We start from the raw sequence: 24,262 nt of genomic DNA, 5'->3' as shown, positions 1-24,262 counted from the left end.
TAACTCATGTTATTTCACTCCATGGACCTACTCGGCGAATATGAGTGAGTAAACAAAAAAGAAAAAGAAAATACCACCTCCATTATAGCCATAGACCTACAACACCAAAAGACAAGATTGTACAAAATTTGTTCTATATCAACATATACTAGTACAATTAGACGTCAAGGACAAAGGCAAGTTGTTAAAAGGTCACTTTACTATTGCTGGGAGTACACGAGCAATTAGGTCGATTTCCCATCTAATATGGAGTTACGGTATAAAACATGCATTTCATTTTCTTCGTCACAACGGTTCATGTGTACCCGAAACACCCGACGAAAGGGTAAAGAATCTAAAACTTAGAAATTCAAAAGAAAAAAAAGAGTAAATTACTACATTCATGTCTTATTAATCAACACCTCAAAGTTTTTTCTCTAATACATGTTCCAATCTGTTTAGCACAAATTTACCTGCATCATTCAAAACTTTGACACTGAACAAAAGGTTGGTCTTCGAGGAAGAACAAAGGGTTCAACTTCTTGATTTATGTTGAGGTGGCCTCAAGCAGTAACCACTGAATTCATCTCAGCAAGACAACGGCTATATGTTTGGTGGTCAGTAGTGCTATTGAACCCAGGAATGAAGTCTGAGAAAAATCTTAGAACTGCAGCCAGGTGTTGCGAGTCATTAGAAGCATAAGCTGCTTCAAGAAACAATGAAGGCTGGACAGTATTCACCTGAATAAAACTCAATTATGTCAGAATCCTCAGTCGTACAAGAATTTTTTTTCTCAAGTTTGTATAGAGTAAAATCACAACAGAAACAGAAGATAAAGCCCAGTCAGAAACCACATTATGTGGCACATTAGTGAAACAGTGTATCAATAGATGTAAAGTACAGTTGAAGTGGTCAGGCAGGTGTAGTGTGCTAATCTCAACAAACCAATCCCATATCCAACATTGGCATCAAGTACAGAAGACTTAAAAGAATGAAACCTTCAGGCTTTCGCACATGTAAACTTAGCATGCACATATGAAAGAGCTGAACTCAAGGTTCATTTTATCTTTATTATTCTAGTTCTTTGACAGGATTGACGGTTAGGTTTTGGAATTAGCGGATGCAGGGAAACTTAAGAATACCTTAGTTTTCCGGGCATAACGTAAAGCTTCAAGATAGTATCCATCTTGAACAAGTAGCAACACATAGTCATGGTGTAACGTGAGCTCTCTGAGCATATCTAGGCCCAACTTCTTTGTTTGAAAATTCTGCCTGCCTGACGCCAATAATTTCATTGCAACTTCTTTTGAGGGCTCAATTGTCTGAAACACAATAAATACAAGTTTAGGGTCGGGCTCATATGAAGTGTTTATCACAAACTCTTGGCATGTCTTAAAATACACACTACCAAGATTTGCTAACCTTATTCATGATTAACAATCCAAGTTCCGCATAATTTTCATTCCGTGCTAGCAGCTGTATCATCAATATATAAATATTCGGAGGCACTTTCAACCTTTCCAGGTTAGCACTGATAAGAATGGATACATGATCTATAAGATACAGAACGAACAGTCCATGCATCAAAAGAAGATAACTGGTCAAAAAGAAGAACAAGCAACTTTTTGTCCTTTTACCAGCAGTAAGAACATGGTAAAACTGTAGCAGTTCAGACGGATGAGGATTTAGTTATAGACAAGGTGAGTCCTATATTTTAGGAGAAATTTTGGATGGGGTTTGAACAGTTTGGTGGTAAATTTTTCTTAGTAAGTTTTCTTTCGGAAAATTTTCTGAAAAGCAATGAGTGTTTGGATCCAAAAAGGATTGAATATTTTAACGACACTAAAAACTAATTGGCAATCATTTATTTTTTAAGACTATCAATCAAACATCCACATTACTAGTTCATCAAGATCATGTTAGCATTGTAACAATATTCCTGAACAAGCATTAGACTAATAGTAAATTTGTAACATAAAACAACATAAAAAGAAAACAGATAGTAACTTTTCTTTTAAACAAATACATAAACTGGAATAAATTATAAAACTTTTTTGAAAATAACAATATGGATATAATGTAGGTAACTTCTTAAAAAGGATAATAACGTATAAGAAAGGGGGCAAGGGGAAGAAGTGAGATCATTTAAATACCTGTGACCTACTGTTGAGGTAAGTTTGGTTTGACTCAAAACTTCCATTGAAAAAGTCTTGTATATTTCTTTCGGGGTCAAAAATGGATCCTCACAGACGAACTATCTTTTATTAACAGCAGAATTATTGCATCCTATATTACTGAATGTAATATTCAAATTTTTTCTTTCTTTCTAAATGTGATTAGATAGCGATGGCATCAAGGCAGTTACTTATTTATGAGATAGCTCCGAGAGAGCGTACCTGCGTAGGAACTCAACAATGACAGCAACCAAGTAAGACGAATCACCGGCTATTTCTTCCTCTACAGGAGCAAACACAAAGCTGCACAGATCATCAGGGGATATTGCAGCAGAAGTTACCATAGACTCCTGCTGCTCATCGGTTCTTAGGGGAGTGCTACCTGGTCCAGGAGCTTGAGGTTGTATAACAGAAGGCTGAGCTTCAGCACAAGAAATATCTGTGCCCACCAAGTTACCTCCATCTTGTTTACTACTAGATAAATTGACATTTTTAGATTTGCCTCTATTTGGTGCAAAGCTAACATTGTCCTCAGAGTCTGAAGTAAAGGAAGAGGATTTGACAATAGACTTGTCGTGCATGCCACTACCACTTTCTTGTTTTAGTGACCTTTCAGATGCATCTGCTTGATTGATGGATTCGCCAACAGCACTGTTAACATTAGAACCACTGGCTGTTGAACTTCTCTCCACTTTTGATCCTGCCTGATATATTCCAGTTTTTATTGAAAGAGAGAAACAGTTCACTAAGACATCTATTGCCCTCGCGACCATGGGCACAGGTCTTCGTTCCAGAATAATTGTCCGAGCAATTGCCAAACACAACTGTTTAGCCTGAAACAGACAAATTCAGATGGTGAAAATATTAACTCACTGCAAAATATTCAACTAAGACATTTTTGGGAGGTATTATTGATACAACAGTATTAATGTCTCGATGGAGTTAACTTCAGTAAAGGTGAAACTGCTTCTATCCCAACAAATAAACCAGGGAAAATCGCCCATTATATTTTGTAACACAACATGTCACGCATAAAACAGGAAAATTCAACATTTCTATGTGAGCAAGCAGCAGCTGCATTAAAGAAATTAGAACCGAAAGATGAGACCTTTTTTGCTTCCAATTTCCTCCTCTGCAAAAATTCAAGGATTGTTTGCACTTCTGAGCTGCTAGCAGAAATGGCCTGCAAAAGATAAAGACAGTAGTACAGTAACTTCCATATCGTGATATTGACTAGCAATCAGAGATTCAGAATTTACCTCCAGGTCTAAATGGATCTTCCACAAAACTCCATTGGCAATATCACATATAAGGTCCGGAACAAGAAATACCCACTCGTCTGAATAGATGACTGTTTCACCATGATTTGAGTCCTTTCCCTCCGGACCTTCAACATTTTGGCCCATCAATTGAGAGGCTGCAGCATTTGCTCTAGAGAAACCTCTAACTAATAATGGAAGTGGAGCAGATACAGGCGCTCGAGAATCTGCAAATATATCATATATAATAACCACCTTCGCATCCACTTGGTGAACAAGCAGTACATTGTCGACCACACTGACAGCTATCTTGTTGGAATAAACTGGCAAAGAACCCTGGAAGTACAATTAGGAGTCATCAGAGAATAATGAAAAGTTATTTCAGACAAATATTAAATAAAAGTTGGTATCTGCCAATAAATGCAAGCAGAGCAAATACCACATGAAATCCCCCAAAGTGTGACTTTAACCTATTTCATTACGTTAAAGCATCTGTTCGCCCTCAAGTTCTAGAAGAAAGCCAACCTCTCTAATACAATCAAAAAGCAGACCAATATATGTTTTAAGGACAAGAAGCTCCAGAGATGAACTAGAAGTAAGAGCAAATAAAAACAAGACACCATTTCAATTAAACAAAACCCAAAAAAGGGGATGAAAAAATAGAATGTCATGAATATCAGATACACCATATTCCTCTCAGAAATGTTTTAAAAGAGACATTTCTGCCTACACTTGGTCATAACACTTGGTTCTGATGCAGTTGGTCACCTGAATGTTGTCCATTCCTAAGAACTAGTTCAGCATCACTAGTAAAAATCAAATTAGGAGCAACACACACAAATTTATACAGATTATAGAAAATTAACATACTACTCTCTCCGTTCCAATTTATGTGAACCTGTTTGACTGGGCATGGAGTTTAAGAAAAAAGTGAAGACTTTGGGAATTTGTGGTCCTAAATAAGTCAGAATATTTGTATGGCTATAATTCTTTTAAAACTTGTGGTGGTAAACATGCCAGAGTATTTGTGTGGTTATAAAAGCTTCTCATTAAGGGTAGAATTGGAAGTTTAAACTAAATTGTTTCCAAATTTAGAAAGGGGTCATTCTTTTTGGAACGGACCAAAAAGGAAATAGGTTCACATAAACTGGAACGGAGGGAGTAGCATTTTTGTCGTCAGATCAAGAGCGGATGGGAAGAGCCAAATGATCTGGTCAGAAACCTTAGAGAATAAGCTAAAGACAACTAGAAAGTTTGAGAAGGCATAGGAGATGTTAGATTAGGGCTTCAGTCAAACCCTCCACACCCCGCAAGAATGCTACCAAACCCTTCATGTGCCATCATGCACCGCCAGAACCTCCTAGACTTTGTCATTATGCAATGAGTGTAGTCTGCCTCAGTTAGTTTCAAATCCACTTTGTTGGATTCATGGTGGTGGACTCCTCTTCCAACTCCAACTTAATTTTAAACTTCCTGGTGGTTGGAACCCTATTCCACTAATGTAGACTTTCCATGGGAATCGTTCACTTTCTAGCCATTCCAGTCTTTTCCATACTGCAGCTCGAGGGTCGATTCAGACCATTGTGCAAAATCTTTTGACTACTTTCTGAAAAAAAAATCCAGCAATTTCCAGCAAGTTCAATTTAGGTGGCATTTGTATTGAAAAACTGAAATTCTTTTTCAGTTTTTGCAAAAGGCATTCACAAAAGGGGAGGTGTTACTTGTTATAGAGTTAAATTGGTGATGGAGCCAATTTCAAAAAGGACTACAGTGACCTCGGGAGCCGAGCGTCTATCGGAAACAACCTCTCTATCTTTATAAGGTAGGGGTAAGGTCTGCGTACACACTGGCCTCCCCCGACCCCATTTATGGGAATACACTGGGTTCGTTGTTGTTGTACTACAGTGACCTCGGATAAGGGAAACGGGTTGGTTGAGTAGGATGAATCAGTTCGATAAGTCCAAAACTGCCTTAATACCCAAAAACCAAATGGTTTAAAGGACCAAAATCGAACCGATATCAAACGTAGAGGAAAGAAGGGAGGTTAAGGATGGATCAAGGGGAAGGAAGGAGGGAGAGATCAAGGATGGGAGCCTCCATGAGAGTCAATTAAAGCTTGGAGCATGCAGAAACCGAGGCAAATCTGTTTAACTGGGGGAGAAAGGTGGAGGGCAGCTGTGGGCAGACTCTAAAATTTAAAGATCCTTCTCCGTTGGCCTCTAATCTCGCAAACCGGCCTCCCAGGGATATTGCCGAGTCACTAATGGTCGCTGCCAAGTCCAAGTGGGCCCAAACAACGTGGTTCGAGATTGTCCGAATTGGCGAGGGAACAAATACCTCAATTTTGGGGAATTTTTGGGTATTACTTTTGAGGGCAAGGAGGATAGGGCCATAAAACTTCTACTTGACATTGAATATGACCCAAAGGAGGTAGTGGGGAATAGGAGAGGGAAGGTGAGGATAGCAATAGAGCGGGAGTTGACTAGAAGACATGAAGGGAGGGGGGAACATTATTTATGGTGTATAAGAAAAGGTTTAGGGAAAGAAGGCGGGGAAAGAAGGAGGGAGGGATTAAGGATGGGGAATAGGAAAAATAGTAGTTAACGGATATTAAAATCATTACATGAAACGTGAGAGGGATAGCAGTGTTATCAAAGAGGCGAAAAGCGCAAAAAAGCTCTAAGGTCTGTTGGGGCTTTAAGCGCAAAGTACAAATAAAGCGTGGGCTTTAGTGAAAAAAGTTGCAAATAGAGAAAAAAATACAAATACGTATGTGTAGTCCAAGATTAATAATTATAAGCAAGAATAACGAATATGAACCAAGAAATTGAAAAAACAAATTACGATAAAGTGAAATATTACTCCCTCCGTTCCAATTTATGTGAACCTGTTAAACTGGGCACGGAGTTAAAGAAAAAATAAAGATTTTTAGAATTTGTGGTCCTAAACAAGTCAAAAAGGGGTCCAGAGTATTTGTGTGGTTATAAAAGCTTCTCATTAAGGGTAGAATTGGAAGTTAAGTTAAATTGTTCCCAAATTTAGAAAGGAATCATTTTTTTTGCAACGGACCAAAAAGGAAATAAGTTCACATAAACTGGAACGGAGGGAGTAATTGTTTATGTTAGATAGTTATGTAAATAATATGAATTAGACCTAGTTCCACATAGAATAGGAGTATGATACGTATTGTATAAATAGGGCTCATTGTATTATAAATAAACAAAATATCAATAATAGATTTTTCTTCCGTGAATTTTCACATGGTATCAGAGCATTGGTGAGATAATTATCGGTGTGCATCATTCCAACGACATCCGGGAAGAAATCAGTCATCACCGTGCAATTTTCCGGTGACTTAAGAAGTTGTTTGAGTCAAAACCATTTTTTTACGGTGTTGTGCATAAACCAACACCACAATGTTCTCCATCCTCCGGCGACCAAACCCACAAAACACCACCGGAAAAATCCCATCCACATGCCGTCACGCGCCGACCAGAGTGAGATTTTCCGGCGAGATCTATCGACGCGCCGGCACGTGGACCACCTTCCGGCCAATTTCCGACGAAGCTCCTTTTGGACTGATTACTCAAGACGTTATTCTGAGTCTGTCCATTCAAGTTTCATCAAATTCCGACAACCTTTTTTATTTTCCGGCGAGTGAACAGTGTTTTCCCAAAAAAAAAAATGATTTGGCATTCCAAGGTTAACCAATACAAGTTGTAGTCAAGAATTTGAGAAATTGGTTGTATGGAATCCAATACTATGAATAGTTGGATGGTTTCTCTACCGGATTATATTGAGTTCCTTAATACAAAGCATATAAACATACATATTCAGGGATAGCTTCTGTTGTTCAAACAGATAGTAGCGCGACTTGTGTCTCCCAATCTTCAACTCAGAGTCTTGGGTCATTAATTCAAGTGCATCTGATCATATTTCTGATAACAAATCTCTTTTCACTACTATTGCATGTTCTCAATCTCTCCCAATAGTCACAATGGCCAACGACTCTCAAACCATGGCAACTGGAATAGGTCAAGCAAGTCCACTTCCTTTCTTACCTTTAGATTCAGTTCTGTATGCTCCCGGTAGTCCTTTTAATCTCATAGTCGTAAGTCGCTTAGCCAAATCACTTAAATGCTCTATTTTATTTCTTGCTGACCTTGTTTTTATACAGGAACGCAGTACAAAGCGGATCATTGGTACCAAACGTGAATCAGATGGACTTTATTACCTTATCTTTGCAAAATCACATGGACTCACATCTTGTCTTCCTTCAACAACTTGTCATGTTATTGATTCGCCAGATTTATTACATAAACAGATGGGACATCCTAGTTTGTCAAAACTTCAGAAAAAAGGTACCTGGTTTATCTCACTTGTCCACTCTAGAATGTGAGTCATGTCATCTCGGTAAGCATACCCGCTCCCATTTCCCTCGGCGTCTTGATAATCGAGCAGAGTCACCTTTTACTTTAGTCCATTCAAATGTTTGGGGTCGTAGTCGGGCTAGTTCTACCTTAGGATTCCGCTACTTTGTGAGTTTCATTGATGATTATTCTAGATACACTTGGATATTTTTTATGAAGAATCGATCTGAGTTGTTTTCTATTTTCCATATCTTCCACGCTGAAATTCAAAATCAATTTGGGGTTTCTATCTGCACATTTCGTAGTGATAATGCCCTGGAGTATTTGTCTTCCCCATTTCAGCAATTTATGAACTCTCATGGGATTATTCATCAAACATCTTCTCTGTACACATCCCAATAAAATGAGGTAGCTGAAAGAAAGAATAGACATCTTATTGAAACTGCTCGGACTCTACTCATACAATGTCATGTTCCGTTGCGTTTTTGGGGGATGCAGTTCTTACATCTTGCTATCTTATTAATCGTATGCCATCTTCAGCCATCCATAATCAAGTTCCATTCTCTGTCATGTTTCCCACTTACCTTTGTTCTCCCTTCCACCTCGTATCTTAGGGAGCACGTGTTTTGTTCATAACCTTACTCTAGGAAAAGATAAGTTAGCTCCTCATGCTCTTAAGTGCGGATTTTTGGGTTACTCGAGAACGCAAAAGAGATATCGATGCTATTCTGCTGACCTCTAGCGTTAAAACCCAATCAAACTTCACAGGTCCAGGTAATCACTTAGATATTTCTGAGGTGCTACCAGTTTCATCTCTTGGAGATTCAGTCACTATCTCCCATTCATCTTTCTCTATAATTCCAACTTCACCACCTACAGCTCCAGTTGCAATTCTGCCACCTATAGCTCCAGTTCCACCACCTAGTCCAGTTCAACCTTCTACAGCTGCACCACTCCTGACTTATCATTGTCGTCTGCGCCCAGCATCAGGCCCAGCTGATTCACGTCCTGCACTTGACCCTGCTAATACTGCGAACTTGTCTCCTCTTAGTCAACCGATTGCACTACGGAAAGGTATACGGTCCACACTTAATCCTAATCCCCATTATGTCAGTTTAAGTTACCATCGTCTATCATCACCCCATTGTGCATTTGTATCATCTTTGTCCTCTGTTTCCATCCCTAAGTCTAAAGGTGAAGCATTGTCTCATCCAGGGTGGCGACAGACTATGATTGACGAGATGTCTGCTTTACATACAAGTGGTACTTGGGAGCTTGTCCCTCTTCCTTCGGGTAAATCGACTGTTGGTTGTCGTTGGGTGTATGCAGTCAAAGTTGGTCCATATGGCTAGGTTGATCGACTTAAGGCTCGTTTTGTTGCCAAAGGGTATATTCAGATATTTGGGCTCGATTACAATGATACTTTCTCTCTTGTGGCTAAAATAACATCAGTCCGCCTTTTTTTATCCATGGTTGCTGTTCGCCATTGGCCTCTCTATCAATTGGACATTAAGAACGTTTTTCTTCACGGTGACCTTGAGGATGAGGTTTATATAGAGCAACCACCTGGTTTAGTTGCTCGGGGGGAGTCTAGTGGCCTTGTATGTCAGTTGCCCTGGTCCCTCTGTGGTCTAAAACGGTCTCCTCAAGCCTGGTTTGGTATGTTCGGCACAATTATTCAAGAGTTTGGCATGACCCGTAGTGAAGCTGATCACTCTGTGTTTTATCGACATTCTGCTTCAAATCTCAGTATTTATCTGGTGGTTTAAGTTGATGATATTGTCATTACCGGCAATGATCAGGATGGTATTACTAAGTTGAAGCAACATCTCTTTCAGTACTTTCAGACTAAGGATCTGGGCAGATTAAAGTATTTTCTAGGTATTGAAGTCGCTCAGTCTAGCGCAGGTATTGTAATCTCACAACGGAAGTATGCCTTAGACATTATTGAGGAGACAGGAATGACAGGCTGTAGACCTGTTGACACTCTTATAGATCTGAATTCTAAACTTCTACCAGGACAGGGGGAGCCGCTTAGCAATCCTGCAAGATATAGGCGGTTGGTTGGTAAATTAAATTATCTCACGGTGACTAAACCTGACATTTCCTTTCCTGTGAGTGTGGCAAGTCAGTTCCTGGATTCTCCCTGTGATAGTTATTGGGACGCAGTAGTCTGCATTCTTCGATATATAAAATCAGCTCTAGGCAAAGGATTATTATTTGAACATCGAAGCCATAAGCAAATTGGTGGGTACTCAGATGCTGACTGGGCAGGATCACCTTCTAATAGACAGTCTAGGTGTGGATATTGTATTTTAGTAGGAGGTAATTTGGTGTTTTGGAAGAGCAAGAAACAGAATGTGGCTGCTCATCTAGTACAGAAGCAGAATATCAAGCAATGGCTGTGGCAATATGTGAGCTAGTTCGGATCAAACATTTGCTTAATGAGTTGAAATTTGGTGAGATCGGCAAGATGGAACTTGTGTGTGATAATCAAGCTGCCCTTCAGATTGCATCAAATCCGGTGTTCCATGAAAGAACTAAACACATTGAGATTGATCGTCACTTCGTCAGAGAAAAGATACTCTCAGGAGATATTGCTACAAAATTTGTGAAGTCGAATGATCAGCTTGCAGATATTTTCACCAAGTCCCTTACTGGTTCTCGTATTAGTTACATATGTAACAAGCTCGGTACATATGATTTGTATGCACCGGCTTGAGGGGGAGTGCTAGATAGTTATGTATATTATATGAATTAGTCCTAGTCCCACATAGAATAGGAGTATGATATGTATTGTATAAATAGGGCTCACTGTATTATAATTAGAGGTGGAAAATGGGCTATTTGGGCTAAACTTGGGCGGGTCAAAATGGGCTGAGCCAATAAATGGGTCATTGCCCAACCCTGCCCAAAAATTACATGGGCTAAGATGGTTGAGTCAAGATGGGATAAATAATGGGTGATAACCCAACCCGCCCAACTTGATCCAACTTTTGTTCTTTCATATATATTACCAAAAGTTATAAATTTTCTAAAATTACCGTCACAAATTTTTGAAATACTAAATTATCGCTAATTAAGCATAATTACTTTCTACGTTTTACCGATTCATGCCAATACTTCATCACAAACTTTTTCTATTTCAACAGTTATTGAATCAATGCTAATCACGAATAATTAACAAAACTCTCTCGTGATCAATATCAACTAAGCAGTGGCGGAGGCAGGATTTTCGCTAAGGGGGTTCAAAAAAGGAAAAAGTTAAAAAAGATTGTAGCTAGTGGGAATTGAACAAATGACCTTACAAAAGTTTTAAACCCCCTTGACCACCAAGCTATGCTTTTGGGCTATGCCAAGGGGATTCAAAACATAATATATAGAGGTAAAAAACAGATTTTGCCTTATATATATAGTGTAATTTTTCGGCGAAAGGGGTTCGAGTGAACCCCTTCCGCCCCTAAATCCGCCCCTGAAACTAATGTATGGCTTAGAAGTAGAATTAAATTTAACAAGCAACAATTAAATTATACATATTTTTCTTTCTCACTAGTTATAGCCTCCACCAAAAAAGAATAATTTTTTTTTAGGAATGCAATTATTATGAATTTATAACTGCGGATATTTAAAAATGGATTTTCCAATAGTATAGCTTTTTCAATGATTGATTCTTCTCGAATAATTTTTTGTCCCAAATATATTTAAGACTCTTTTTTGTCTTGATTAGTTTTATTTTAAGTTTCAACCACTCAATGATTGTTGGTGGGCCAAAAAGGTACTACTTTGTAGCAGAAAACGCAAATCCCAGCAAAATCTTCATTACGTATTGACAGGTTAAATTTGGGCTAAACTTTGTCACGGGTCTAGATGGGTTATGCCCAAACCAACCCATCAAGAAAAATGTTTCAAGCCCAAGCCATTAAATGCTAGGCAGGTTGGGCGGTTTACATGGGTTTGGGTTGTTTTTGCCATCCCTAATTATAATTAAACAGAATATCAATAATAGATTTTTCTCTCGTGCATTCTTACAGTTTAGTGTCACCTCTTTAGGATTACTCATTGGCATGAAAAAGTATGTCTTAGAGCCTTCATGACGACACTGAAGCGCTCAACATGTTTTTCCCCTCGCTTCATGGCTTAAGCGCACCTTTGACAACACTGGGATGAATGACCCAAACAAAAGGGCCATTATCAAGGTAGGAGTTAAGGAATTTGGGGGGGGGGGGAGACCATCCTTGTACTTCTAAGAAACTAAATTATAAGAGATGACATGCTATAGAATCCAAGACTTAGAGAAAACTCGCAAGATTGACAAATAGAAGAGTCCAAATCTCATCGAATCATTTTAAGGAAAAAATGGTAATTCATGGATCTGGACATGCGGACATGGAAGGGATATATAGCAAAGAGCTATTCATGCTGAAGTCTTTTCTATCATAAGCTGCTGGTGAGGAAGATCAAATTGTAAGAGTCACACATGCTATAGAATCTAAGACCTAGAGAAAACTCGCAAGATTGACAAATAGAAGAGAACAAATCTCATCGAATCATTTTAAGGAAAAAATGGTAATTCATGGATCTAAACATGCGGACATGGAAGGGATATATAGCAAAGAGCTATTCATGCTGAAGTCTTTTCTATCATAAGCTGCTGGTGAGGAAGATCAAGACTTTTCCCATTGTTCGAAGTGGGTCTAAGAGCACCTAAAAGAAGTATGTTCTTTTATATAGCTACCAGCATGTAACAACTGCGAACTTGAGAAAGAGGAAAAGAGTTCACATAAGCTGGTCTTTCATGAGTTTTTTTTATTTTATTTTATAATTTCATGAGCTAGCTATCGGGATAAAATTAAACTATATGTTGCTTCACTATCAGGTACCACACTGGTTATGGAGCATAGTATGAAACCTGCTCGAAATCGAATGGTAATGTCAGCCATAGTAAAAGATTTGTCAAGCTGGACTCTCAGGAGGGATAGAGCACAGGAAGTAGGCACCTACAGACTCGTGTGGACTATCCGGAAGGAAAGACACAGTAAAACTTTTGATGGGATCACAATAACTTAGTCCATTTTAGTGATATATTTTGTGAATTTTGGAGCACTTATGATTCTGACTAGATAGTCTTTGAAGAAAACCAAATTTTTGTGTGAGATTTTCTACTTTTTGTATTCCTCTTTATATTGGGACAATCATAACTTCATCACAAATAAGCTGTTGAAGGAAGTAAAAAGCTTGAGAATACCCGAGAGCAGTTTTTCTTAGAGCCCTTGAGACTTTCAAGGATTCCTTCTCTCATTAAGTAAGGGACACCCAGTCGCACTGATAATGATATACTATTCCTACTTAACTTCTTGATTTCTCTAACTACGGGATAACAATAGTTTTGGGTGACCTATTCACAATCAACGGAAACTATTGCCTTCTAATCTAGAAAATGCCCACTAAACTCAGCCTCATTTGAGCAACTAGGGTCTCCTAATTCAGAGGCGGATCTAGGATTTCTAAAACATGGATGCACCACAAAAGAAAGGAGAAAAAAAATACTAAGTGGGAATCGATCCCTATTCCTTTGGGTAAATAACTTAACCTTCAACCTAGTGCACCATTCAACCTTTTTGGAGCATGAGTGCCAGCAAACAATATTAGATCATATATACATAAAATACCTAAGTTGACGGTGAAAGCATGTTTGGGTCGGGAAAATGAATCCTCACTTCTTTCTTTAAACTCAACTCATATCATTATCAAAATAAAATAATAGTAGTGAATATAAGTTAAATATATATATATATATATATATATAGATAATAGTAATAATAATAATAATAAAATTATTAATAACAAAAAAAGTTCTCTAACAAATTTAAAGACTATTCCTATCTAGTAATTATAACCTATATGGATCTTTTTTTTCTATTGTACTCTATCTTTAACTAAGTCTACATTGATAATTGATTCCAAAGATTTGTAGGTCTTTCAAGACAATTTACTTCAATGTGATTTTACGTCTATCTCGTCCATTTCTAACACCTTCATTTACCATAGTTTCACACCTACAGACTAATGCTTCTGTAATGCAATGCAAGACATGACCAAACCATTAACCATCTCAAGTGACCTCTCATTTTGTCCTCAATGCATGCTACTTGCACCTTCCGGCAAATTTGATCATTTTTAATTCGGAAAAGGATTATTTATACCCCTTTACTATTGGAAATTAGTTATCAGTATCCTTCGTTATACTTTTCGAAGGTATTTGCCCTCGCCGTTACCTATTTTAATATTTTTACCCCTCAATCTAACGGACAACTCAGACCCATCTTCAAACGGACACGTGGCAACTATCTGTTGATACCCGATTAAATGGCTTACCCATATCAAAGTTCGGATCTTTCCTCCCAAATCCGACTACACTGTGTGCCCTCTTTTTTTTTTTTGGTATCATAAAATTTTAAAAAATGTGCTATAATCATCTTCAACATGCCTTCCATTCATTCTTCCTCATACCCACCCAATGAGAAACTCATACCAAAAGCTCGTAGAATCTCGGTCAATTCCATTCATAATTCCAGCATCTCCTTAACACAATATGCCAATTTCACTCAAAATCAAGAAACTTGCTGCAGGCAATCGTATTCATTATCCCCCAAATAGAACTCTAAATTCCAATAGAAAATCAGAGAAATTAATTTTTAGTTTTCTCAAATGCATAATTATTGCTCTTGTTCTTTCTCTTCTACTTGTTTTCTCCTATTCCTCGGCTTGGCCGCCCTTGCTCCTCTCCATTTTCTCGTCACCTCCACTGTTCACGTTGTCGAAATATTGGTCAAGCCACACAAATTTCAACTCAGAACCTCCAAATGGGAAGATCCAATTGAACTTCCTAAAAGTTACCGATCAAAAATGAAATTGTGCAAAATTGAAATGCTTTCATGAGTCTTGAATTAGGGTAACTGAAAACAAAACAAAAACTGATTTTGACTCTTACCCATTTAGATAATTGAAGATAAATTAGCTCTTGGTAGCTTGTGGCTACCTGGTGCCTGCTGGTAGTTTGAGTTTGGTTTTTGCATCATGTAAGAGATTCTGTATCACCATTTTTAAGTGATGGAGTACAGAGAAAAAGAGAGATAGAGAGACAGAGAGAGAAAGAGATTTTTTTATTAATTACTAAGTATATCACCATAATCGTTCGATGTACAGAGAGATAAAAATGGGAGTAAGGTATAAGTTTGTGAAAAAAAGAAGAAGGGGAAGGTGTGGAAGATGGGAAGGGAAAGATCAACTCATTTGGACATGACAGGTGGGGGTATCGGGTCAGGGCTGAACGGGTGGGGTAAATGGGCATGCTTAAGTTGTTTAATATTGTGCCACGTGTCTTATTAAACGAGTCTGTTAGTTGTGGGGGCAAAAATATTAAAATGGGTAGCGGTAAGGATAGATAGATAGATAGTGAAGGAAAGTATAACGGAGGGTACTTATAACTAATTTCCGATAGTAAAGGGACACATTTGGACCTTTTCCGTTTTTAATTTTATCTAATCTTGTATGACCGCCCATCCATCTTAGCATCCGCATCTCTGCAATACTTATCTTGTGGATATGTTGGACTTTAGCAGCCCAATATTCACTACCATTTAGCTTTTTAAAATAGATATGACATAGTTCACTGGAAATAGCTTCCAGCAAATGATTGGTGTATAAGCGTTTTTTCTTCTTCTTTTTGATCGGTGTATAAGCTTATTTATCCATAAGTTATAAGAAGCGTATTCAAATTTAGACCTTTCTGTTATTTTGAGAAGCTACAACACTGTCTCTAACATAATTAGAATCATCAGTACCATTTTTTATAAGTATTAGAACAATCAGATACCATAATCATAGAGCACTAGTTTTCTCTTAATCTATCTCTATAGCCACTACTACTTCAAAGTAATTTCTAAATCTCAAGGGTCAAGAATGCTATGACATATTGCGCAAATATACGTATATCTTGGTGTTGGTAATAGCTTACCTGTTGTATCACGGCATCCCGATAAAATCTGTAACAATGGAGCTGCATTGCTATTCTATCAAGTTGCAGGCAGTAAATCCTACCATAACTGTGAATTAACAGGGAAACATATCTTAATTTAGGTGAAAAATCTACTTAATGAAGATTAGGTGAAAGATCTCACTTAAGGAAAGAAAACAGGAAAAGCTCTTACACTGTGACGATATGAATGTCTTCTGCGGCAAGGACAGGCTTATTATTTGACTCAGATTTTGCCATTGCCATGTCAAACCTCGGCAATCGGACTATTCCCACTGATGAAATCTATAAAACAGAATCAAAACTGACGTCAAACTATCAAAATCAAAAGGATTTCAGTGATGAATGCCACACATCTCACGAATTCTGAACACAAAGGATTGCATCTATTTTAATCTTAAAAGGCATAATAGGACAAATGATATGCCGAGTAAATGAAAAGATCTCACTTTATAAAAAAGAATTCAGCTAAAAGCGGGCTTATCATAAAATGTGAATAACCACTAATGATCCTGAAAGGTGAAGACATGGATATTTCTTCCTTGGAGAACAGATAGTGCTTTCCTACCAGTGAAGCTTCATATACTTCAGCTCTGAAGCTTAAGCTTGAAACCGCCAATCATGAGAAACCTTAAAGACTAGGATGGTAAACTATTCAACCCCACTATAATTTTGATCGTCCTAGAGATTATTAAACCAACCAAAGCAAAAAAAAAACTCTGTTTAAGTTAACTATCCACTATCCAGAGACTTCTTAACAATTGCTTCATTGTATTTATCATGTATCGTCAACAATCATGCTGAATTCTGCAAAGGTGATGTAATGTATTTTCATCCCAACAAGCTAGAGATCTAAACAGAAAAGGCACGAAAGACTAGAAATAAACCTGATATCCTGTAAAGCTCTTGCACTGCATTCCCGAGGCAAGGAGCACCAATCTACTTTCATGAGTATAGACATACCAGCTCACATTCAGTTTCTTAGTCTCTGCCAATTGAAGTGATCTTGATTCAAAATTGCATGAGAATAACTCCAGTCCACTGCAGTTGCGATCTAGATCAGAGACGCATGCCAATAATGTTGAAAATGTTCAAAATCATATATATTTTAGTAATTTAATGGCAAAGCTTGTTTGGAATTGAGCTCCCTTAGGGGTCAAGAACAAAAATGATACTTTTTCCTAATGGCCAGGGTAATATTAGACCAAAAGTTAATGGAGGACAAAGTTGCTCAATTTCGGATAGTACAAGGGCAAATTTGACCCTTTTCCCTAAGTAGAAAGCATTCTACTTCCCAGAAACTTAACCTCTGAGAAACCTTTTTTCTCACTTAAGCGTTAACACAACAAAATTACCAATACCTTGTCCACAGGAAAATCAAATATAATACATAAAAGCTTTTCAGTAATTATCTACCAAAATGCTCATGTGGACAAAGATTTTTAAAGAGGATAAAGGCCCGGTGCAAGTAGCATCCCGCGTTCACGCAAGGCCCGGGGAAGGACTGCACCCTAGGGAGTGTGATGTAGACAGCCTTACACAAGCATCAATGACTGCTTCCACGGCTCGAACCCGTTATCTATGGGTCACGTGTAGACAACTTTGCCGTTGCTTTAAGGCTCCCCATCCGACACATATTCTCTCTTCTTCCTTGCTCCCCATTTATAATCTGTCAATAGTCTTAAGTTACTTCACAATTTCTAATCCCATGTATGCCCTTTATCTGTGCTATCAATCACGCCCATAATTTTCTCTTTCTATGTCCTCATAACTATGTTACATGTAATCTTCATTTGCCTTGACGTACTTGTGTGGAATGGTTCGTGATATTTAAGAATATGCGAAAAACTTACTTAAGGTTTAGCATATCTATACCGAATAATTACTCATGTATATATAAGTTATCACTTGTATTTACTTTGATTTTAAACAACTTTGTTTCTTTAGTTTAGGAACTGAAACCTTTTAAGCATCCTTAAATCATTTTTTTTCCTTTTATTTAAAAGCAAGGTATTCTCAATGCTCATTAAAAATTTCATTTTCCTTAGAGCACTATTTCTTTTTCCTTTCTACACTAGAACAATTGAACTCTTTCGCTTTCATTTTAGTTAAGCAAAAGAAAATTAAATAATTTATACAGAGTGAGTGTTGCTGGCAAAGCACAAGTGAACAACTAGTTAGGACGAATTAATTATCATTCAATGCGAATATTAGCTACTAGGCACACAGAGTGATGCTACAAGATTTCTAGTTGGATGGGGTTGCATAGCTTGAGACAAAAGGTAGTTACGGGAATGTGTTATGGATTTGGGGGGGGGGGGGGGTTACTAAGGTGCAGTTTAGTTATCTGACAAACATGCAAATGTGTCCGCCTATTTCAAGATAAAGTTTCACCAATGCTTGGTGTAATAATCATATTTACCATAATGTCCAGTCCAATACGTTTCGTGATATTACTGCATTTTAAAATTCGGTCCGACAGGTATGGAATGTGTTCGCCTATTTCAAGATAATGTTTCATCCATGCTCGGTGTTGTAATCATATTTACCATAATGTCCAGTCCAATAAGTTTCATGATATTACTGCATTTTATAATTCGGTCATAGCATTATTTGGACCAAGTTTGACGACTCAAAATTTAAGTTCACATTTAGACAAATTCAATGTGCAAATTATGTGAAAGAATCTAGGCATCCAACATAGCACCTTAAGGCCATGGGTGGAGATTGTGGAGTAGGCGCAGACCTTTATAAACCCCTTTGGACGCCCTTATACAATCCATGAGGGACTGTGCATGTGTAACCCGAAATTGGGGTTCAGACATGAACACTAAGGCCATCTCCAACCCTTGCCTCCATTTTCTCCTCCATAATGGAGTAAACTCCAAAATGGAGTAAAGTTACTCCAACCATTACTCCATTTTTTACTCCAAAAAAGAATATTCCATTTTATATTCTTCTCCCTCTTCAATATTATATTATTATCTTTTATTTAAATTTTATTTTCTTATTTCTATTAAAGAATTCTATCTTTTTTTCTTTTTTACATATTCATCACATATAATTTATATTCCTTTCTTATATAACCATTTAATATAAAATTATTTTATACCATAAATTTTTAAATAATATAATTTGTAAGCAAATATTATAGATTATATATATTAACGGATAATTCAAATAAAAGTGAAATCATTGAGATACAAGATAATTAAATACATCTAATATTTTATATTTGCACCATTCATTTTTTGAGATGATTGTATATTTTTTGTACAATTATCACTTATAATAAAATTAACTTACAATTTTACATAAAAATAATAAATGCACGAAAATTAATTTATCAAAATTATACGCCAAAGTTAAGATGTAAAATTAATATTCTAAAAATATTACATAAACATAATTAGGTATATATGAAGACATAAATTAAAAGAGTTAAATAATAACAATAATAATAAAGTAATGATGAATACTAATGGAAGAGATGAATAGTGTCACTCCAAACTTGGAGTAACACTATTCATCCCCCATTTTGCAGCCAAAAATGGGGGAGCATTGGAGCCCATTTTGGCAAAAACTGACTGCATTTTGGAGAAATGCAGCAGCGTTGGAGATGCTTTAAATGCAGAGGGGTGACCTCTAAAGGCAGAGCTATGGATCTGAGAATAGGCTTACAAAAGGTTTTGATACCACGTAAAAGAGAAAATGACCAAAATTGTCCCCTAAGTTTAAAAGTTGATCTAACTTTATCCTTCAAATTTCACATTGAACATAAAATGTCCTCCAAGTTTGCATTTTTGGGTCACTTGTGGTCTCTAGCAAATGGAGAGTGTTAAATTTAACAGAAGAAAACTAGAAACATGCGACAAATGCAGCCATTCTCCTTCATCTGTGGAAACTTCTTTCTGCTATAACCTAAATTGCGCGGACTCTTCGATTTTGGTGCCGTCCCCGTCCGGATACGGGACGGATATGGGGACGGGGACGGGATACGTCCCGGATACGGTCAACTGACTTCGGACACTTTGACCGGAGTCCATCGACAAATTTGGGAGAAAAATTGAGATTTTGATTTCTCAAAATCAAAAATAAAACAGATTTAGAACAATGAAAGAATAATGTCCATCTTGGAGAATGAAAGATTGAATTGTACAATATTCATGCAAGTATTTCACAGATTGAATATCTCTCAAAATTTACAATATTTTTATAGCTCTTTTTTTTATTAGTCGAATCCCCGCACCCGTATCCATATCCGGATCCGCACCCCCGAATCTTAAAATTTAGATTTTGCCGAATCCGATACTCGGATCCGTCCCCGTATCTGATACCCGCACCCGAGTCCGAGCAACTTGGGCTATACCAGTTTTTGCCTCATATAACCCATCTATAACAGATGATAATGAATTAATAGCAAAATTTTGCTCTTCTTCAGGAAAATGCTTCAACTTATCCGGGCAGGGTTAACATTTTCATCAGTACCGAAGCACGTGCTAATCAACAACTTATTAGAGATTGCGTATTAATATATTTCATCATCTGCCAACAAGTAAACCAAGGTGCACATCTTTATACTTATTTCCTTTACATATATAAAGAGATAATCTTTCCCACTTTCTCAAACAACTTACCAGCATCGCGTCTTCACACAAACACAAGCAGCCCATTAGCCCAGTCATAGATTGAACATTTAGAAGGAGTTCTCACTTTATAGTAGAATAATCCGTGTCAGCATTTGGTGCACATCTCAACTTCACAATACATTCCAACCTTGACAGTAAAGCAAGCAAGTCACTAAGGAATATCAGTACTCAAACCTTGTTTTCCTTTTTTTTTTTTTGATAACCATGGTATCCGGGCTAGCTTGCGCGCACCTCGGCTAATACCACGGGAGACCTTGTTTTCCTTTTTACCCAAGGTTCTTCACCATTTTCCAAAAAGAATAGGCGTTCCCACCTTCACTGCAGATTGCCTAACCAAGCAACTTTATTTCATATGAAACTTTAGTTTCGCCCATACCCACTTGGAAAAGGAATCAAATTCTTCCCAGGGAAAAAGAGGCTCTTCGGGACTGACCACAAACTTTGCATTTATAGCCAAACTCATCACCTCAAGGTTAGACTTTAGTGATCCATCAACAATACTGCTTCTCTGCAACAGAGGCAATACACTCAAATTTCTGCCAATCTGCTTCTTTTATCCCCAAAGACTGCATTATTTTTCCCTCCATGTCAATTGATTCAGCGTTATCTCTAAACCCAAAACCACTATGAACTGCAACATTATTCTCCAACTCCATTAAACAATAACAAACATTCTTTCAGGCTTCACAATAACAGGCTGTTTAGTTTGGATTCTGAAACTGATTTCTAGATAGTTGATTATTGCCTCATTAAACAATTGTCAGCTGTTTGCTGAAAAGTGCTCCTTTCTCTTTGTACCAAACTCTAGTTATGAGTATGAAAATGACTAAATTCTGAAATAAATAAGGTAAATATATCCAAACTAAACATGCGAATATACCGAATATCATAAAGATCAATCTGAGGAGGTTAATTTTAAAGTCAATTATGCCAATTTCAGAAAGACAAAAAGTAGCTTGAGTTACTAATGCAAATCCATTTTTTCTTTTGTTGGGTAAACATTTAAGAACCATGAAGTAATCAAATAGTTATGTTTGAAAGCCAATAAAGACAAGAAACTTAAGAGATAAGTATTTGTGCTATATACCTGGTCTTCACAAAGACAATATCACACGTCGGAGAATCTGTCCAAAAGAATCCAAGAATCCTTTCTGATTCAGACCTGCACTTGTGACTGAAAGTATCCCCACTCTCTCTGTTCCGGATATGAACCTCAAGAGGGGATCGTTGTACAGCCAAAAGCTTTAAATCTAAAGAATATCGAATGGACAAAACTGGACCTTCGCCTATTAAATCAGAGGACGGGGTCACATTTGGATCAAATGGAACTGTTTTCCAAGAAAAAACCTGCAAAAGGAGTGACCGCTATTTAGTTCAATGATAAGAGGCAGCAAAGAAATATTGCAGTATCATTCGTCAAAACGTCAATGCCGACCATGTTTGATTAAGTATAAATTTTGAGATCATCTTTCCTTCTCAGCATTTTACCTGATCAAATGTGAGTACAATAAGCTGTTTCGTGCCATCATCATAAAAACTATTTCTTGCTCCTGGGATGTTGCTTCTTAAGGGTGGATACTGGATATACACATGTGATAGAGCACCAGAACTACCAAAACCAGAAGGCTGAGAAGAAGATGCTTTTGCTGACATGTTTCACTTCCCCCTATGTAGAACTACTGACCTGAGAAACACCTAAACTATGCCAAACTGCAAATGAGAAAATAATAATGGTGCAACGAGTTATATGCTAAAACATTATAATTAAGCGAACAATACCATCCTTCAAAAACAACTAAAACGTCAAACCTTTTCATGGATGATTTAACTTTCAACAACAGCTGCTTTTCACTCTGATATGCGCACACACACACACTATTCAACTTTCAACACTTTCTTCTTAGCTGTTAAATAAACAAGAAAAACATCAGGCAAACGAAGGAATGACATAATACCTGTGGTACACACTTTGAGAACTTTTCTTTATCAAATAATGATGGTGAGTTTATCATACCACACTCTGCATGCAGCTCCTTAATTCAAGGAATTCTTTTAAACACATATCACGTTCTACTTCTGGAACCTTTGCCGCAACACAACTGCCGTACACTTTCGCCTGTGTTTTATGAAGAGCAATAGAAATAAGTAGTTAAAAGATCCCGGTGCTTTCAATATTCCTCAATCTCTGACAAAAGGATTATGGAAACAATTGAAACACCACCAGGAGGATCAGCTAGGTGGCGGGTCTCATTTTAAGTATAATTCATCTCCTACATTATCTGAAGGTCATCAGGTCATAATTTAAGATACGCATAAAAAATCATCCTCCTCCTCCTTTCAACCTTTCTGAAACTAGAGTTAATTCTAATTACCACAAGCCTCAATTGACATGTAACAAAGTCTTGTAGGAGAGACCACCCACCCCCACCCACCAAATATCTTTTTTATGTCATAATTCTTTGAACTATCCTACTCATAACAAATCAAGTATACATGATCATATAAATCCAAAGAATATCAAGAAAACATCAAAAATTCACCAAAGGACGAATAAAGTTTACTTCTTTATGTATAAAATATAAGAAAAAACAAACAATGAAAGGAAATGATATCAAGAAAACATCAAATATATACCATGGGACATAAAAAGTTTACTTCTTTAGTTATATGCATAAAGTTTAAGAACAAACAAACAAACAATGAAAAGAATAAAGGAAGTTAAGGGATACCCAGGCCATATTGGACAAACCTGATATTTACCATGGGACATAAAAAGTTTATTTCTTTAGTTACATGCATAAAATTTAAGAACAAACAAACAAACAATGAAAAGAATAAAGGAAGTTAAGGGATACCCATATTGGACAAACCTGAGCTGAACAATTCAACAATACTTTCTTGAAAATTGAAGTAGTTGCAGCAGCAGCTGTTGGGTTCTTCTCTTTCATCATCACATGCCTAAAACACACTTTCCGATCCTCAACAAACATTTCCTCAAATAATTCAAAAATTAACAAAATTAATGAATAAATTCACCTAAATCGTTGAAAATTAGTTAAGGCTGTTAAGCATCTGAATTGAAACTATTAGTAATTTATTTAGTGCACTTTTTCTGACTCTTTTCTGCAAATTTCCGAGGTGAATTTCGAGAAAGGAAGTAGAAAGCTGGAGGTCTACCTAACAGTCTTCGCCTCATGTAGGCCCGATGCCAAATAGACTACGATTTGGCCCAAATTAGTTATGTTAAGGGGCGAAGTGCATAAATAGCCCATTTTAGGACCCCTATTTAAAGAATAGCCGAAATTTATAATTTTAAAGTTTAATTGCCTATGAATCAACTTTAGACATACCGGTTTGAAGTTGAAAATAGCGAGTCTCAAGTTTTCAAGTTAAGTATTATGATTATGAAGTTAGGATTCGCCTAAGCTTGAAGTTCAAATTCAAACCTTGAGTAGAGGTTTGAAGTTAAGCTTTTGCAGCGCCTACATCCATACGTGAGCTCTGAATTTGAAGTCTTGTTTTAAAGCTTTAGACCCTCGAGTATGAATTTAGGCTTTTGTAGAATCCAACTTTTGATTCGAGGATCTGAATAAAGAGAAGAAGAATAAGAAAATAGCAATGCTTTTAGGTTCAGTCTAAAGTTTGTGAAAACTGACTAAACTTTAAATAATTTTTAAGAATTGAACATACTTTAATCAGTATTTTTAAAGGAATTTTTCTGGGCGAGCCCTGGAGCGAGACGTACCAAACGCACTGAAGTATACTGGCGGGGCGTAAGTACCATAGGGCGTAAGCC

General features: G+C 37.2%; 1 protein-coding gene across 3 annotated transcripts; it reads right to left on the bottom strand.

Moving 5' to 3' along the window:
• Positions 1-252: 252 nt before the first annotated feature.
• On the bottom strand, positions 253-23,727 carry LOC107759930 (uncharacterized). 3 transcript variants are annotated; one of them, XM_075252411.1, is made up of 15 exons: positions 23,644-23,727; positions 23,337-23,424; positions 22,481-22,582; positions 22,276-22,370; positions 21,955-22,176; positions 21,554-21,813; positions 16,705-16,858; positions 15,993-16,102; positions 15,800-15,887; positions 3,413-3,748; positions 3,262-3,336; positions 2,376-2,986; positions 1,402-1,510; positions 1,122-1,301; positions 253-719 (listed from the first exon to the last, which is right to left on the bottom strand). In XM_075252411.1, the coding sequence occupies exons 5-15, from the start codon at positions 22,117-22,119 to the stop codon at positions 543-545; spliced, it is 2,265 nt and encodes a 754-aa protein (XP_075108512.1). In that variant the 5' UTR covers positions 22,120-22,176; positions 22,276-22,370; positions 22,481-22,582; positions 23,337-23,424; positions 23,644-23,727; the 3' UTR covers positions 253-542. The 3 variants fall into 3 exon arrangements, with proteins under 3 accessions (XP_075108512.1, XP_016433424.1, XP_075108511.1); XM_016577938.2 differs by having other exon boundaries at positions 21,955-22,161; positions 23,503-23,645; XM_075252410.1 differs by lacking the exon at positions 23,644-23,727 and adding an exon at positions 23,503-23,638.
• Between the last annotated feature and the right edge of the window lie 535 nt (positions 23,728-24,262).

This window comes from Nicotiana tabacum, chromosome 4, assembly GCF_000715075.1.
Source record: "Nicotiana tabacum cultivar K326 chromosome 4, ASM71507v2, whole genome shotgun sequence".
Taxonomy (NCBI): Eukaryota; Viridiplantae; Streptophyta; class Magnoliopsida; order Solanales; family Solanaceae; genus Nicotiana; species Nicotiana tabacum.
This window is presented reverse-complemented; position numbering and strand designations above follow the sequence as displayed.